The 16,268-nt window shown below is 32.8% G+C and overlaps 1 protein-coding gene across 1 annotated transcript; it reads left to right on the top strand.

The window, feature by feature from the left end:
• Positions 1-6,794: 6,794 nt before the first annotated feature.
• QWRF9 (QWRF motif protein (DUF566)) lies at positions 6,795-11,059 on the top strand. The gene is made up of 6 exons (XM_047319829.2): positions 6,795-7,819; positions 8,353-8,472; positions 8,591-8,707; positions 8,829-8,918; positions 10,391-10,498; positions 10,587-11,059. The coding sequence occupies exons 1-6, from the start codon at positions 7,184-7,186 to the stop codon at positions 10,656-10,658; spliced, it is 1,143 nt and encodes a 380-aa protein (XP_047175785.1). The 5' UTR covers positions 6,795-7,183; the 3' UTR covers positions 10,659-11,059.
• The last annotated feature ends 5,209 nt before the right edge of the window (positions 11,060-16,268 follow it).

Genomic DNA, 16,268 nt, shown 5'->3' with positions numbered 1-16,268 from the left:
CCGCTCGACGATCGACGTTTGACGATCAACGATCGACACTAACCGAGCTGGATTTACAGCTCGTCCTTCAACAGGAACCGAGAGGAATTTACCTCTCGGTCTTTGACAATAAGCGAGCGGGTTTACCGCTCGACGATCGACGTTTGACGATCAACGATCGACACTAACCGAGCTGGATTTACAGCTCGTCCTTCAACAGGAACCGAGAGGAGTTTACCTCTCGGTCTTCGACATTAACCGAGAGGGCTTTACCTCTCAACCTTCTACTTTAACCGAGAGGGATTTACCTCTCGACCTTCGACTTTAATCCAGAGGGGTTTACCTCTCGACCTTCGACTTTAACCGAGAGGGGTTTACCTCTCGACCTTCGACTTTAACCGAGAGGGGTTTACCTCTCGACCTTCGACATTAACCGAGAGGGATTTACCTCTCGACCTTCCACATTAACCGAGAGGGATTTACCTCTCGACCTTCAACATCAACCGAGAGGGATTTACCTCTCGACCTTCGCCTTTAACTGAGAGGGGTTTACCTCTCGACTTTCGACTTTAACCGAGAGGGGTTTACCTCTCGACCTTCGACTTTAACCGAGAGGGGTTTACCTCTCGACCTTCGACATTAACCGAGAGGGATTTACCTCTCGACCTTCCACATTAACCGAGAGGGATTTACCTCTCGACCTTCAACATCAACCGAGAGGGATTTACCTCTCGACCTTCGCCTTTAACTGAGAGGGGTTTACCTCTCGACCTTCGACTTTAACCTAGAGGGGTTTACCTCTCGACCTTCGACTTTAACCGAGAGGGGTTTACCTCTCGACCTTCGACATTAACCGAGAGGGATTTACCTCTCGACCTTCAACATTAACCGAGAGGGATTTACCCCTCGACCTTCAACATTAACCGAGAGGGATTTACCTCTCGACCTTCGACTTTAACCGAGAGGGGTTTACCTCTCGACCTTCGACTTTAACCGAGAGGGGTTTACCTCTCGACCTTCGACATTAACCGAGAGGGATTTACCTCTCGACCTTCCACATTAACCGAGAGGGATTTACCTCTCGACCTTCAACATCAACCGAGAGGGATTTACCTCTCGACCTTCGACTTTAACCGAGAGGGGTTTACCTCTCGACCTTCGACATTAACCGAGAGGAATTTACCTCTCGACCTTCCACATTAACTAAGAGGGATTTACCTCTCGACCTTCAACATCAACCGAGAGGGATTTACCTCTCGACCTTCGCCTTTAACCGAGAGGGGTTTACCTCTCGACCTTCGACTTTAACCGAGAGGGGTTTACCTCTCGACCTTCGACTTTAACCGAGAGGGGTTTACCTCTCGACCTTCGACATTAACCGAGAGGGATTTACCTCTCGACCTTCAACATTAACCGAGAGGGATTTACCCCTCGACCTTCAACATTAACCGAGAGGGATTTACCGCTCGGTCTTCGACCTAGGAGTGCTCCCAAGGGAACGGGCTTTACCGTTCGGCTTTGAGAGGGTTTTACCTCTGTTTTGAGCTAGGATTGTTTCCTAGTGAACGGGATTTACCGTTCGTCTTTGAGAGGGCTTTACCTCTCTCCCGAGGGGGATTTACCGCTCGGTCTTCGACCTAGGAGTGCTTCCTAGGGAACGGGCTTTACCGTTCGGCTTTGAGAGGGTTTTACCTCTGTTTTGAGCTAGGATTGTTTCCTAGTGAACGGGATTTACCGTTCGTCTTTGAGAGGGCTTCACCTCTCTCCCGAGGGGGATTTACCGCTCGGTCTTCGACCTAGGAGTGCTTCCTAGGGAACGGGCTTTACCGTTCGGCTTTGAGAGGGTTTTACCTCTGTTTTGAGCTAGGATTGTTTCCTAGTGAACGGGATTTACCGTTTGTCTTTGAGAGGGTTTTACCTCTCTCCCGAGAGGGATTTACCGCTCGGTCTTGGACTTGATCGTTAATTATGAACTTTGCTGACAAAATTGGCAATCAGTGCTTGCAATAGGAGACTTCCCCTTCGTTAATTGAATTCCATGATACTTTAAGCATGAAGTTCGTTTATGACTAGATCTTAGTCTGCACTTGCATAGTTGATGGCGTGGATTTCGATATATATTTGTTCAAGATGTTCATTGCTGAAATTCTCATGATGATATATATCATGGTATATAACCGTATAATAAATGTTTCGGTTACCAGATATTATGAATTGCATCGAATAAATAACATAGATAATAAACAAGGTATCAAAACCGTTTCGAGATTTTATAATATTGTTGTTGATAGTTATCTCTAACACAATAATTTATTTGACTATTTGAATCATGCCAGAAAATGTTTCGGTTATAATAATTAGATAACTATATTTATAGTTATGTACTATATTATATATCATATATCATATAATATATTATGGATTATACTATATATTTAACATAAAAATAGTTGTTATAATATCTATTATCAATTAGATATTTTATGAAATATTCATATTTCAAAAAATACTTATCTTGTTGACGACGTCTCACGTGTAGTTTTTACTTTGTCGAAAGTTTCTCGTGTTGATCCGAAATAGTGATGTCGAGACCGAACGCTCGTCTTGGTTTCTTATGGTTTCTAATAATCTTTCTGGTGCTTTGTTGTTCCTCCATGCTCCTCCTGTTGGCCGATCGGTGTTGGCGCAAACCGATCGGTCTCCTTCTTGACGAGGGGATGTACCTGCAAAAGGTACTCCGACGCCCAAGTTAGACGTGTGATTTGAAGAGCCTCGGCTCTTGGTTGAATATTTAGTGAATGGTTATCACTATTGAGTATTTGAGAGTCATGTAGAGTAAGTGGAACGTACCTGGCTTTTGGCCCTGGCTTTGTATTTATAATTTACCTCATGGATCCTGAGCTGATATAAGCCCAATAAAATATAAACAGAATAAGATATAAACAGATTACCTGAATATCCGGTTGGTTGTTTGTAACCACTCGGTTAATATTTTATACTATACAAAATTTAATTTCAATTTTTGAGAATTAATAAAGTTGTGATATGTGGTGGGTGTCTGATCACCGTAGACATAGTCTAAACAGTGATAACTAATATTTCGACCTTCTTGAAAGTCTTTGGTCAAAATATAAATATTAGATCAATATGAAATATTTGTTTGACACAAGTTGTCGACATAATACAATAAAAGTTATAAATAGATAAAGAAGGAATGTTCGACATTTTATTTAATTTACAACAAGGACATTTTTCCTGTTCATTCTTTTAATAAGAGCCTCTCCTTACTTAGGACTCCGAAGTTGAAATAATATTCTCAATATTAATGTAAGAAGGAGAACTTATCTTATTATATATATGTTTCATTTATAGGTTAGTCTAAGTTTCAATAAAAGCTATATTTGTGTCGATACCCTTCTCTGCTGTTTTGTTTTTGTTTTTGTCTTTATTGTATTATATGGGATATTGTACAAAATTCAAAACTTCTGTTTGTGAATATTCCTAAGAGTATAATTAACTTGTTAACATATTTTTTCTTAAAAAAAAAGGTTGACATGATATTTCTTTTTTTCAAGGCACAATATATTTGATACAAATTTTAGAAAACATAAAAAAAAATTAATGAGCTAATTAATACTATTATATCAAAATATTAATTCTATTTAATAATTAATATAATTTATTAATATTTATTTACTTAATAAGTTGAATTAGATTATACATTTGTAATGAAATTTTAATAGGTTTAATTATATCAGATTTTGATTCATTTTTTTTCAATATTTGCTTTTTTTTAATCAAAATCGATTCAATTTGATAATTTTTATTAGAGTTATATAATTACTAAAAGAGTGTTAAATTGATTATTTAACTATTTAATGAACATGTATTAATATATTTCTATTTTTATATTTTTATATTTTTAATTTTATTTTTCTCTCTCTTCACCTTCTTCCTCTCCTGTTATATGGAGTTGTTCCCATGACTCACTTTTAACCTTATTTTATGGATAATGATACTTTGAATATATAAATAAGTAACTCTTCATGTAAATTCTAAAGAGATGTAACTCTTCATGTAAATCAAACATATATTGAATATATAAATAAGTAACATCATTGTTTAAATGTTAAATTTAACAATGAAAATTTAATAAACTAAAAGGCACTACAAAATATTATAGAAATATAAACTTAAAATATACAGTATATAAGAGAGAATTAAAGAGAAGAAATTAAACTGTGTTTCTTGTGCGTTTTGATCAAAGAGAAGTCTCCAACTTACGGTTACAAATGTAATACAATATTGGAAACAATTCAAAAGTTTATTTAAAACAATTAATATAAAAGAACTAATCAACAAAAAAATAATTATTCATAACAATTTTAATTCAATTAACAAAAATAAGGCAGATCTTTCCTCTGTATTAGATCCTAAAATTTGATAAATAAACGCTCCATTCATTGCAATACCTTTTGGATAAAGGTCCAGCTATGATTTCTAACTGTTACACCTGTTTTGCTAAGTTCACTGTCAACCTTCCATTGGTTTCTTTTATTATTTTCATTGTATATAATTTTGACATATTTATAAAATCATGTAATGTAATGAAATATGAGTTACTTCTATTTATAATATTAATTTATTTTAATTTCAATTATTAAAAAATTAAAGTTCTAACAAATATTTAAAAAAGGGTAATAATTAATCATTTTTATAAAATAAAAATAAATAAAATAGATACAATAAAAATAAAAATAATGAAAAAATATTTCGAAATATAAAGACTAATTACTTCTTATATTTTAAATGTGAAAAATATTTCTCATTATTATAATAATGAAAACAAGTAAATTAGTTAAAAACTCTAAACAAATTAAAGTAATTTATAACTTCTAAATTATAAACTTTTTTTAAATAATTTAATACAAATAAATGTTTTCGTATTAATCAAACTAGTTTATAAATTAGTTAACTAATTGAGAGTTGAAGTAACATAACCATAATATAATATTAAAACTTGTCAACGTATGATACTTTTCAACTATTAACATATCTTCCTCATTTAAACTCGCTTTGCAGGAAATGAAAACAACTTCATTTTAACGAAATCATTGTTTTAACGATACTTGTATGTGAAGCTTATATCATCATAACATCAACAATCAAATCACAATGGTTTGGTTGGATCAACTTTTTCAAAAAGCTTTTATATAAAAGAATCAACTTCTCTACGGCTTCGTTAGTTTGAATTATTCGTTTTGAAAGATAGATTTTCAAAAGACTAAATGGATGAACGTGAGAAGATTTAATAACAAATTGATTATTGTTTTTTTAAAGGATTTAGAAATGAATTTGAAAATAAAATTTATAAAAGTTAGTGTAATATTTGATTAATGTAACTAATTAAATAAAATAGTTTAATATGTAGATATCAAAGATTATTAAAATACTCTTTATAGTATAAAAAATATAAAATGATAATTTTTAATATTATATATAATTGTAAAAATATTGTAAAGAGAAAAAAAAGTTAATTTTTAACAGAAAAAAATGATATTATTATTAAACCCATTCATCTTCAACCTCTTGACGTTCACCTGAAACCTCCATCTTCAACCTCTGCAATGGAGAGTCATTCATCTTCAACCTATGTGTGAAGTAACTTGGCTTATATACGAGGGACATTTGGTCATTTTATTGTTAATAATCGCAAATCCAAGCTAAGATGCGAGGATTCACATATGCTACGATCTTTCAAATCTTATTGATTCTTCGCTTTTGAATCATCCAAAATGAATGTGATAAATCTCACAAATCGTTCATCGTCAATCAACATCAACAGTACATTTCATACAAACAAACACAACATACAGATTAAAATTGATCTACATACATACAAATTAAAAAACTTTAAGAAAGTTAAAAAAGAAAAGAAAGGAATTTTAGTTTGTTAGTATATAAACTAATTTTAATTTTTAGTCTTATTTTCGTTTCCTGAGTACCGTTAGTCGTACTAACTTCTCCATCATTTACTTCGAAATAAATAAATGATTGAAATGATTTTTATAAGCTAAAATTAATTTATGGAAATTCTCATATAGTTTGTTAAATATTTATTTCAACTCATACGTAAATTAATTTTAACTTAAATTATTGGTTCTCATTTCCAAACCCATTTCCATCTGTTAGGATTTTGATAGGTCTGCTTTTCTTTTCTTCACCATTAATCCCAAGCTCCCAACTCACACAGTCTCAATTATCCAATTCAATGGGACCTAGCCAGCCATCATTCTGGACGGCCATTACAATGTGAAGCACCGTGCTTGTGTTCGCAAACACTGTCTGCTAAGAAACTCAAATTATTGTTTTAAGTGATTCTTAAGCGAAGATGGTTTTAGCAGTAATTTGGTAAGAGATGTTTGGTTTTAACGAGTCATCAAGTTAATCATAAGTGGTCCTCCATCTTAACCAACACTCCCACTTGCATTCTTTCTTTCCCTTCTCCTGTTACCATCCTTTTCTTTTTATACGCTCAACCTTTCACTAAGTCACTTCACCAATTGAGTAAGTGCTTCGTCTCTTGGAGTGGATTTGTTTTGGGGTAAACTTATTTTTTCATTTTTCTAATTGCTTTCGTCTGTGAATGAATAATGTATATTTTTTCAAGTTCACTTTAACTTACAGAGAAAAGATCTTCAGTTATCTTCAGAAATCCTTCTCGTTCATATACAAGTGTTGGGTGAGATAGATAAATCAGAAAATATGTAGGTAAGGAAGAAGTTGGCGTCAGTTGGAAAAGCATGGGTTTGTCAGTTGGGAGGTGAAAGTGGCTTTAATCATATTATCTTGTCCTTGTCCAACCTCGACACATGATTAATGAGATATGCAGAAGCCAATGTCCCATTGTACCAATTAACCAAATTAACTACTGTGTTCCAGGACCCACCACAACTCAGTCAATCCACACTCCCAGATTAATATGCATTTAACTAACAAAATCATACTCATAAGCCTCGTTCACCTTTTTTTATTACTTATAATGCGACGGTTACACTCAAAAACCTGGGTTTCCGCATTCCACCGTAACGCTCAAAACATCCTTCCCATTTAGCATTTTCTTCATTTTCAATTCACTCTTTTTGTTCTTTGCTTTTCCCGTAGCCCAATTCAGAAACTCGTTCATGACACTATCCGGACAACAATGGTAGAAGCTGCAATCTCCACGCCCAAAAAACTCGCGCCTCGTTACACCTCATCGTCCTCGTCTCCTCGGTCGCCGTCGCCGTTCACGCCCAAACGATCACAGTCGGTGGAGCGAAGACGACCCGGCACTAGTGGCGCCACCCGCACGACGTCGTCTTCTGCCAAAATACTTCCAGCTTCCGCGATAACAAGAAGCCTATCCGTGTCGTTTCAGGGGGAGTCGTTCTGGATCACCGTCAACAAAGCCAAACCGACAACCAACGTCGTTTCCTCTCCCAAACTCGTCGCGCCGAGAAAATCGCCGTTGGACGGCGCATCGTCTCCGCGAGGAGTTATAAATAGCAGGGGCCAGGTTTCTTTTATTCGTCCTGCTTCACCGAACAAGGTTTCTAATGCAGTGCCAGCCTCTTCTTCTTCTTCCAGAGGTGTGAGCCCCCTGAGGCTCGGAAACGGAGCGTCCTGTAACGAGCCTTCTGTTTTGAGTTTTGCCGTTGATGTTAAGAGAGGGAGGGTGGGAGAGAACCGAATTGTGGAGGCGCATTCGCTGAGGCTTCTCCATAACCGCCTCTTGCAGTGGCGTTTTGTCAACGCCAGAGCAGATTCTGATCTCTCTGCACGGAAATCCAATGCTGAGGTATGGTTTTATTTCTACGGAATGATACTTGCAGTTTATTATTATATACTTTTTATATGATTTCTATAAGTGAATATATAAGTATAGCTTCCTTCCTTCTCAACGAGTTTGGCTTAGATAGATTAGAGTAAGTAATCTCTGTAGAAGTTCACTGGAGTTTCTTAAGTTTAAATTGAGATATAGGACTAAGAGGCTGACATTTAGGGTGCAATGGTAAAATAGGCAAGATCAGTGCAGGTCATGTAGAAGTTGACCAGTTCTTTTGTTGAATTCAATGCATTTTAGAAGCTCGCTAGAGTTGCTTGATTTTATATCTGAGTTTCAGGACTCTGGAGCAAGTTATAATTAGAGAACAGTAGCATTAACTAAGAATGATTAGTCCAGGTCACAACCTTGTAGAAGCTCACCAGAGTTACATTAGTACATCTTGAACATTTGGCATGAGCTATCTTAGTCAGTGATAAAATCATGCTTGTGATTTGTTATGGATGTACATGTAAAATTGACTGCTAATTTTATTTTTCTTTTATTAGAATTGTCTCTATGATGCTTGGGCATCTACCACTAAACTACGAGAATCTGTGAGTTCCAAAAGGAGAGAGCTACAATTGCTGAAGCATAAATTGAAGCTGGTTTTCATTCTCAAAAAGCAAGTAAGATCTTCGTTAGCCTGTGAATTGTTAGTATATTTTTAGCTTGATAAGATTTCAATTTTATTCTCTTCAACATGAACTTTCATATCCCAAATTCTAAAGTAAACTTTCACTGTAGATGGTTTATTTGGAAGATTGGGCTATTTTGGATCAAGTTTACATAAGTTCACTTGCCGGAGCTATTGAAGCATTAAAGGCCAGCACTCTCCGGCTCCCTGTTGTTGATGGGGCCAAGGTATTTACTTTTTGCTTTTTATTCATTCGTCTTTTCCTTCGATGATAGGTAGTGTCATAATGATTCAGTTGATATCACTGCATTAGCATGTTTTGGGAATAATATAAAAATCTTCTGTCAGGCAGATGTACATAAAGTGAAGGATGCTGTTTGTTCAGCTGTGGATATAATGAAGGCCATGGGATCCTCCGTATGCTTTTTGTTACCGAAGGTGCATATTCTTTTTACCATAGATAAGGATTTTATATATTAATTATTATTTGAATTTCTGGGTGAACATAATTTTTGTTTGATTTTCTATTTGTTAATAAATTAGTTTTTCTTGGATCACCTGGTCTCTGGATCCTGAATTTCCTATTATGTTATTGTAGTCAAGTAACTTTGCTTGTTTTACTTAAAACACTTCAAGTCTGAAAGGTTTCAAATTCAACCTTGGAAATGCAGTGACATTAAAAAAATTAAGAATAAGCTTTGTTGGTGATAATACCCGGTGTGACCTAAATTAGTCGGATGCTTAAAATATGTATTTCAGAAGAAAACGATAAGCCATGAGTCTAGCATTGCAAAGACAATTTCCCTTGCTTGTAATAACTAACACAAGCGGGGAACCAATTTCTGGGAAAATTGTTCAAATTGTTACCTAATGTCATTTGTTGTATGATGAACAAAGATGGGTTGAGTGCATAAGCTTAAACTGCGACCAATGAGGAGTGTATATACAGGCTTTGGAAAATTTACTGAAGTTTCTGTAATTCATTGAAATGGATAAATAAAATAAAATTATTGATATAAATAAGTCCTACTTGAAATTACTTCATAATAAAACTTATGTTTTAATATATGTTTATAATTTGTTTTCTTTTTTATTGAACTAAAATTATATTTATATTTATTGAATTCCATTTGCAAACACAAGTTTAATTTAAAATACTATTCTTCTATACAGATTCTCATTAAAAAAATTAAAATCATATTTACAGGAATAACTTAATTAACTAAAATCATGTATTAAAATACTATTTTTATTGCAATTTACTGGATAAATTATGAAAACTTTATCCATTTTGATAAATTTAAAAACTTTGTAATTTATACATTTTTATTATTATTTGTTGACTCGATGTTAAAACCTTTATTTCCTTCCCTCAAGTTTTCCTCTGATCATTCTTTTGTTTATGCATTTTTATTATTATTTGTTGACTTGATGTACCACCTTTATTTCCTTCCATCAAGTGTTCTCTTGATTGTTTTTTTGTTTATGCATTTCTATGATTATTTGTTGACTTAATGCCACCACCTTTCTTTCCCTCCATTCTCTAAATTGAATTTATTACACACTTATGTCCACTTTACATACCCCGCCATTCTACACAGCGACAGGTTCTTGTTTGTTTGACTGTGCAACCCTGTTTCTGCATTATTTAAAAATGAATGTAAAACTGTGTCATCTATCGTTACTCTATTTAAAAATAACTACGATTTCTTTAAAAATAAATACATTTCGGAGTGACTTGTGAGTTACAGAGTTTATTTTTTTGACTCGTGCAAATAGTTAGGATTAGTCTTAGTTTCTAAATCCGAGGCCATGCATTATCATGTTAAAGTCGAACGGTGATGCCTGGTGCCTTTAAGTAAGGTTCCATTGACGTGCTAAAATGTCTGAAAAGCATTTACAATTGATAGGTTGGATACTTAAATTCTTTGGTGGTCGAAGTTGCCAACTTGATTACAAAGGAGCATGTTTTGCTTGATGAGTGCAGACACCTTTTATCAATGGTAACAACCATGCAGGTAAATAGTGAAGCTAAATATTTTGCTGATTTTCATTGAACTCAAATGTATGGCTGCAAGCTTATTGACAAAATATTTACGCGTGCAGGTTAGAGAGTGTAGCCTTAGAACGCATATTTCACAACTAAAGTGCTTACCGGAAGCTCAACATCGAAAGTAACAAAGCACAAAACTGTATGTATGACCAAGCTCACATTCTTTGTAAGTTATGATTTTGCGTGCTACCAATTGCTGTGCTTATCTTGGCCTCGCATCAATGCATACCATACCTGTATGATGCTTTAAGATGCAGCTTTATTTATATACGCCTTTTTTTCTTTTTCCTATTGTTATTTTAAAAAGGTCAAAAAGATGTATATAACTCGTGTAGGATGTTATATTTTAGTTGAATCTTTTTATCTGTCGTGTAATTAGCTCATTAATGGTATAATTATGATGCCGTTAACAAGAAATCTGGTTTTTACCCTTGTTATTAAAAGGGCGTTTGGTATGTATTCCATGGGAACTATTTGAAACAGTTCATTTGTAATATATAAATATAATATATCATTGCTCCATTAATTTTTACTACGAAAGTTGACTTTCTCACGATAGCGTTAAGTGAAATACAATTGTGGATATTCTTTATAAAATTGTATTATTCCCTTTCTACATATTGGGGGGTTGAAATATAATTAAATGGAACTACATAGTTTTCTTTTTGTTTAGTGCGACTTTTTTTTATGTATTCATGGCGGAATGAGTTTTTCCTCGTAGAGAGTGACGTGTTTTCTGTTTGTTTTGGGCCATTGGCCCCTTTCACAAAAACACATCTTTCTGTTGGGTTACGGCTCGTTAGCAGGTCAGTTGGAATTTGAGAGGAAGATTATTTGTATTAATTTTTTGCTATTTCCAAATCCTTTTTTTTAAAATATCTCAACAAAAACTATTTTCTATAATATAACCTATGTTCTGAGATATTATAAAATTGATTTCAGTAACGTTTAAAAAATATATTATGAAAGCTAGTTTTGGTAATATATAAAAATTTATTATGCATAAACTATTTTTTGTAACATGTAATAGAAAGTTACACAAACTGGTTTTGATAAGGTTTGTGAAAAGAGATGAAAAAACATAAAAATAAATCAGGATGGCTAAAGATGGCAGGGTTGAAGGAGAGAGAAAAAAAAAGGGAGGGTGAAGATGGGGTGATTTTAATTTTGTATTCCACTTTTCTATATAACAATTATTTTGTATTGCAAAAAATAGTTGTCGAATGCTGGTGTGTAACTAAGGGAGGTGTGCCTAGAACAAGAAAAAACAAATACAAAAAGTAATCCCAATATAAATTAGCTCATATTGGTATAGTCACTAAGATCAGCTTGTATCATGCCACAAAAAGTATAAACATTCATTTTTTTTTCTTTTATTGATGGCCACAATCTCGTCTCTAGTTTTTTACGTGTCTAATAAATTATTATGCACAACAAGTTTGACTTAAATTTTAGGATTTAAGATTTAGCATTAAAAATTAAAATTTTCAGATTTCATGAGATTTATTTTGAAAATTAAACATAATATACTTTCTAATTATATAAAGTTTTTAATAATGTAAATTTTTTAAACTAATAATACGTATGATTTTGTATCAGTTATCCTTGACCTCACCTTTCATCCATTTCCTCTAGTTCTGCTAAATTAAACCATGCTAACTTAAACAGTAGAGTTTAAGGAGAAATTTACTGTTTCATTAAGAAATTTATGTCAGGTTCACACACACTAAAATATATCATCATGTTCTTTTTTTTCTTTTAATTTCCCACTATATATGTTTTTAATAGTGATTGATTTCAAATTTGAAAATGATACAAGAAAGTTTATCTAACTTTTTTGGTTCTTAAAAACAATCCAATTGCAAGTTGGTTGATTTTGCATCGTTTCAATAAAAAAAAAAACTAAGAAAGTATTCTGAATTTGAAATATGAAGTTGTCAAGGAGAGTAATATGTTTTTGTAAAATAAGTTAACGCATAATGTTGTCAAACATCTTCAACTTTGTTGTCAATCGTAATTAGTTAACTATAACATCGAACAATATAGACCAATATTTTGAATTTGGTATCCTTCAACGATCTTTATTCAACAAATCAGAGCCATACCTACAAACATACATACATATATATATATATATATATATATATATATATATATATATATATATATATATATATATATATATATATATATATATATATATATATCCTTGTTTAGATAATTTGCACTCAGCGTTAAATTTTAACATTGTGATAAAACAATTTCACCATCATTCAGTAATTTGTTATATATAATGTTTGAAATTTGAGATGAATTATTCTTTTAAATTTTTAAAAGATTATTTCAGTTCTTTAAAATAATATCCATGTGTAAGAATGAAAATTAAAAACAATGGCCACAGGTAATACTATATAACATTATCGGATATTTTCAAATGAGTTGTCAATTTTAATTTGTCAACTATAACATCCAACAACATAGACCACACTTTTAGATTTGATACTTGTCTATATTCATTAACAACTTTAACAACTCAGAATCGTATATAAATATGTACACATTTTGAACTGTAGCCTTGAATGAATACCTAATTTACTCTATATAAACTTATTCCCAAAATAAAAGTTAACAATAATAATTAAAGTTTAATTTTAATATTATGATAGATATTTATTTCTCAAGACAAAAACAATTCATTTAGACTAAATTTAATTTTTATATAAATGTTATAATGATATTTTTAATAAATGTTTATAATAATATTAAGTTATTTAAAATTATATTTTACATTAAACTTTATTTAAATTTTGTTTCAAACATTAAATTCAGAGAAAAGTGGAATCCAGGTTTATGCAGTTGGTTGGACGGAACGGTTTTTGACGATAGTATATAAGTAAACTTTTCAAAACTTTGAGCCACTTCGTGCACCTCTTCTCTCCAAATTTTTGAGTTTTATTTCTTCTCCTTCTCTCTACAAATTCTCACATTTTCCTTCTTCTGATCATCAATCAGGTTGTGCCTGAGTTTTTCCTGGTGGCAAGAGTCTCTATTTTCACCAATCAAGTTGATGTTTGGAGTTGGTAAGTTAAATTCACTCGTTCTTTGAAGTTTCTGCATTTTCTGATACATGCAAGCACTGTTCAGCTTGCATGTGTTCGTCATCTATTTCTTTGAATTTGTTTTCTGTCTTTGATCCTCTGGTCGGCTCCTTTTCACCGATTAGAAATTAGTAGCTTGCCTTAAAATTTGCTTGTTGGTTAGTCAACATTGTGGAAGCGTAGGAAGTGTTTGGTTTATTCGAGGTAAGGGAAGCTAGTAATTTAATTATGTTTGTTTATGTTTGAAATGATTGGTTGAGCGTGTGCATGTGTGAATAATTCGATATTGGCTTGATTTTTGTGTGTTGCCGAGACCTGTGAACTGGTTGAGAAGTTTTGTAGAATTATGTAGATAGCAGAGCGCTCGTTGTTGAACGCTTGGTTAGGTCATGTAATCGGATTTAGTGGTATTCAGTTTTGTAGTGATATTTTAACTTAGTGTTGTTCGGTTTAGTATTAACGTTCAGTTTTAAAAGTATTTGTTTTCGATATCGGCAGTCTTCGAGTTGATATTAATGTTCGTTCTTAGTCGTACTACGTTCAGCGTTTAGTTTTACTAATATTCGATTGGATTATAGCGTTCGGTCATACACTAGTACTCGGTAATCATAACGATCGACCCGCTTGGTCATATGTTGATTGGCCGCTTGGCCATATTCAGGTACTTGGTCACTAACTGGGTTTGGTCTCTTTAGTCTTATCTGTTCCTGATCGTTCGGCCATAGGTGTGTGGATGGTTTCTTGTTAAGCGCTCGGTCTTATACTGGCAGTAATGCTAGTCTTAACGCTCGTTCTCGATAATGTTCAGTCTTGTACTAGCGCTCGTTCTTGGTAGTGCTCGGTCTCATACTAATGCTCGGTCTGAGCTATACACATTCTGTTTAAGTTTTTAAGCGTTCGTTTTAAACTCTTAAGGTTGGGCTAAACTCCTAGTGGTCGGTTTTTCTCTAGTGATCAGCCAGTATACGATTAAGGAATTTCTTCAGTTATATCTGTTATGAATCGTTTGATCCTATCTTTTGGGTAGTGTGAAGGTGTTCGGTTTCCAACGTTCACAGGTTCTCTTTGTCTTATGAGTGAAAATATAACTGATGAATGACTATTTATGTTAATTTATGAGAATTATGTTTTCAAAACTGTGGAAGAGAATTCCAAGGAGGAATATCTCATGGATGGTTATGGAATTGTAAAGTATGAATAGGGATATTGCTAAGCTGGTGTTCATCCTGAAATTCTATGAGTATCATTCTCACATAGAGAAAGATATTTCATTTGTGAGAATAACAGGAGGTCCTACCACCTTAGGGTGCCGAGGTAGGTATTATGGGATTAACCTTGGGTAGTAGCTTGATTGGTGTCAGTTGTTACACTATCACAAGTGCAAGGACGACTGTAGCAACATATTCATACAAAATCCGGATAGTCAGGTCAGGTGTTCGGTCTATGCATGATTTGTGGTGTTAGGCTTGTATATGATTGCTTGTATTCGGTGTTTGCATGATGTAGCATTCGGTTTCGTACGGTTTGAACTTGCATGAAATGTATGAATGTGTTTATAATTAAATTACATTAGCTTATCCTACTTTCTTGTTTTGTCTTGTATTGTCCGTCCGATTACCTTTCATTTGCAATGATCATCCTGTGGATGTGAGCAGAAGGCGATGAGTGTTTGGTGGAGCAAGCGTTGGAAGACGAGGATCATGTTGCTTAGGTTAGGACCGCTTAGTCATCAATTGTACATAGTTTTAGATTGGATCTTTCGTTCAATAGGCTTAACTTATCTTTTTTAAACCGATCGGTTTATACAGGGTGTTGTATAACCGTTTGGTTTATGTCTATGTTTTGTATCAAACTTATGGTACTTTGTAAAGTGTTTTTTTTTTGTTTTATGGCTATTTTTGGATGACTGTAATGTTAAATATTTTACTAACTCTTGGAGAACTGATATATCATATTGTTATATGTGATTAATCTATGATATAGTATTATGCTATATTTTTGGGATGCTACATTATACATCAATAATTTTATTATAAATTTAAATGTAAAATTTTAAAATATTTTTAAACAAAATTTAAATATAGTTCAATGTAAAATTTTATTAGAAATATAATAAAAATTCAATTTTAATAAAAATATCTATATAAAAATTATAATATTTATATAAAAGTTAAATTTTGTCTCATGAAATTATTCGAGTTTAAACAAAACTGAGAATGAATTGAAAAAGAATTTAAATAGAAGAATTAAATTAAAATTTTTACGTTACACTTTTCTCAATAGTTATTTATGACACTATCACCTTTATATCATGCTATCTTTGTGATTAGATCTTTATTTGATACGTTAGAATTTTTTTAAAAAGTTAAAAATAACACACGATATATAACACATGAATTAATTATCATACTAACAAAAATGATTAAATTGTATCTTATTTTTTTATAGAATAAATAAAAACATAATTGAAATAAATTAAAAATTGGTGACATAATTGAGATTTTTTTTTAGCAAATACGATAACCATCAAAATAATGATCAACGGTCACTCTCTTCACGCTCTCTTTCTTTGAGTAAGATAAAGATATATAATTCCATAAAGAAAGATATGAATTTTAGTAAACAGAGGAGTTTGGA

The sequence above is a fragment of the Vigna umbellata genome, chromosome 2 (genome assembly GCF_029865625.1).
Source record: "Vigna umbellata cultivar VRB3 chromosome 2, Vumbellata_1.0, whole genome shotgun sequence".
Taxonomy (NCBI): domain Eukaryota; kingdom Viridiplantae; phylum Streptophyta; class Magnoliopsida; order Fabales; family Fabaceae; genus Vigna; species Vigna umbellata.
The sequence above is the reverse complement of the archived record's forward strand: the minus strand, read 5'-3'. Positions and strand labels throughout refer to the sequence as shown.

Coding starts and splice junctions, on each gene's coding strand:
- QWRF9 (XM_047319829.2), top strand. CDS start 7,184: ATGGTAGAAGCTGCAATCTCCACGCCCAAAAAACTCGCGCCTCGTTAC. Junction 8,708..8,828: donor CTGTTGTTGATGGGGCCAAG/GTATTTACTTTT, acceptor ATCTTCTGTCAG/GCAGATGTACATAAAGTGAA. Junction 8,919..10,390: donor TATGCTTTTTGTTACCGAAG/GTGCATATTCTT, acceptor TACAATTGATAG/GTTGGATACTTAAATTCTTT.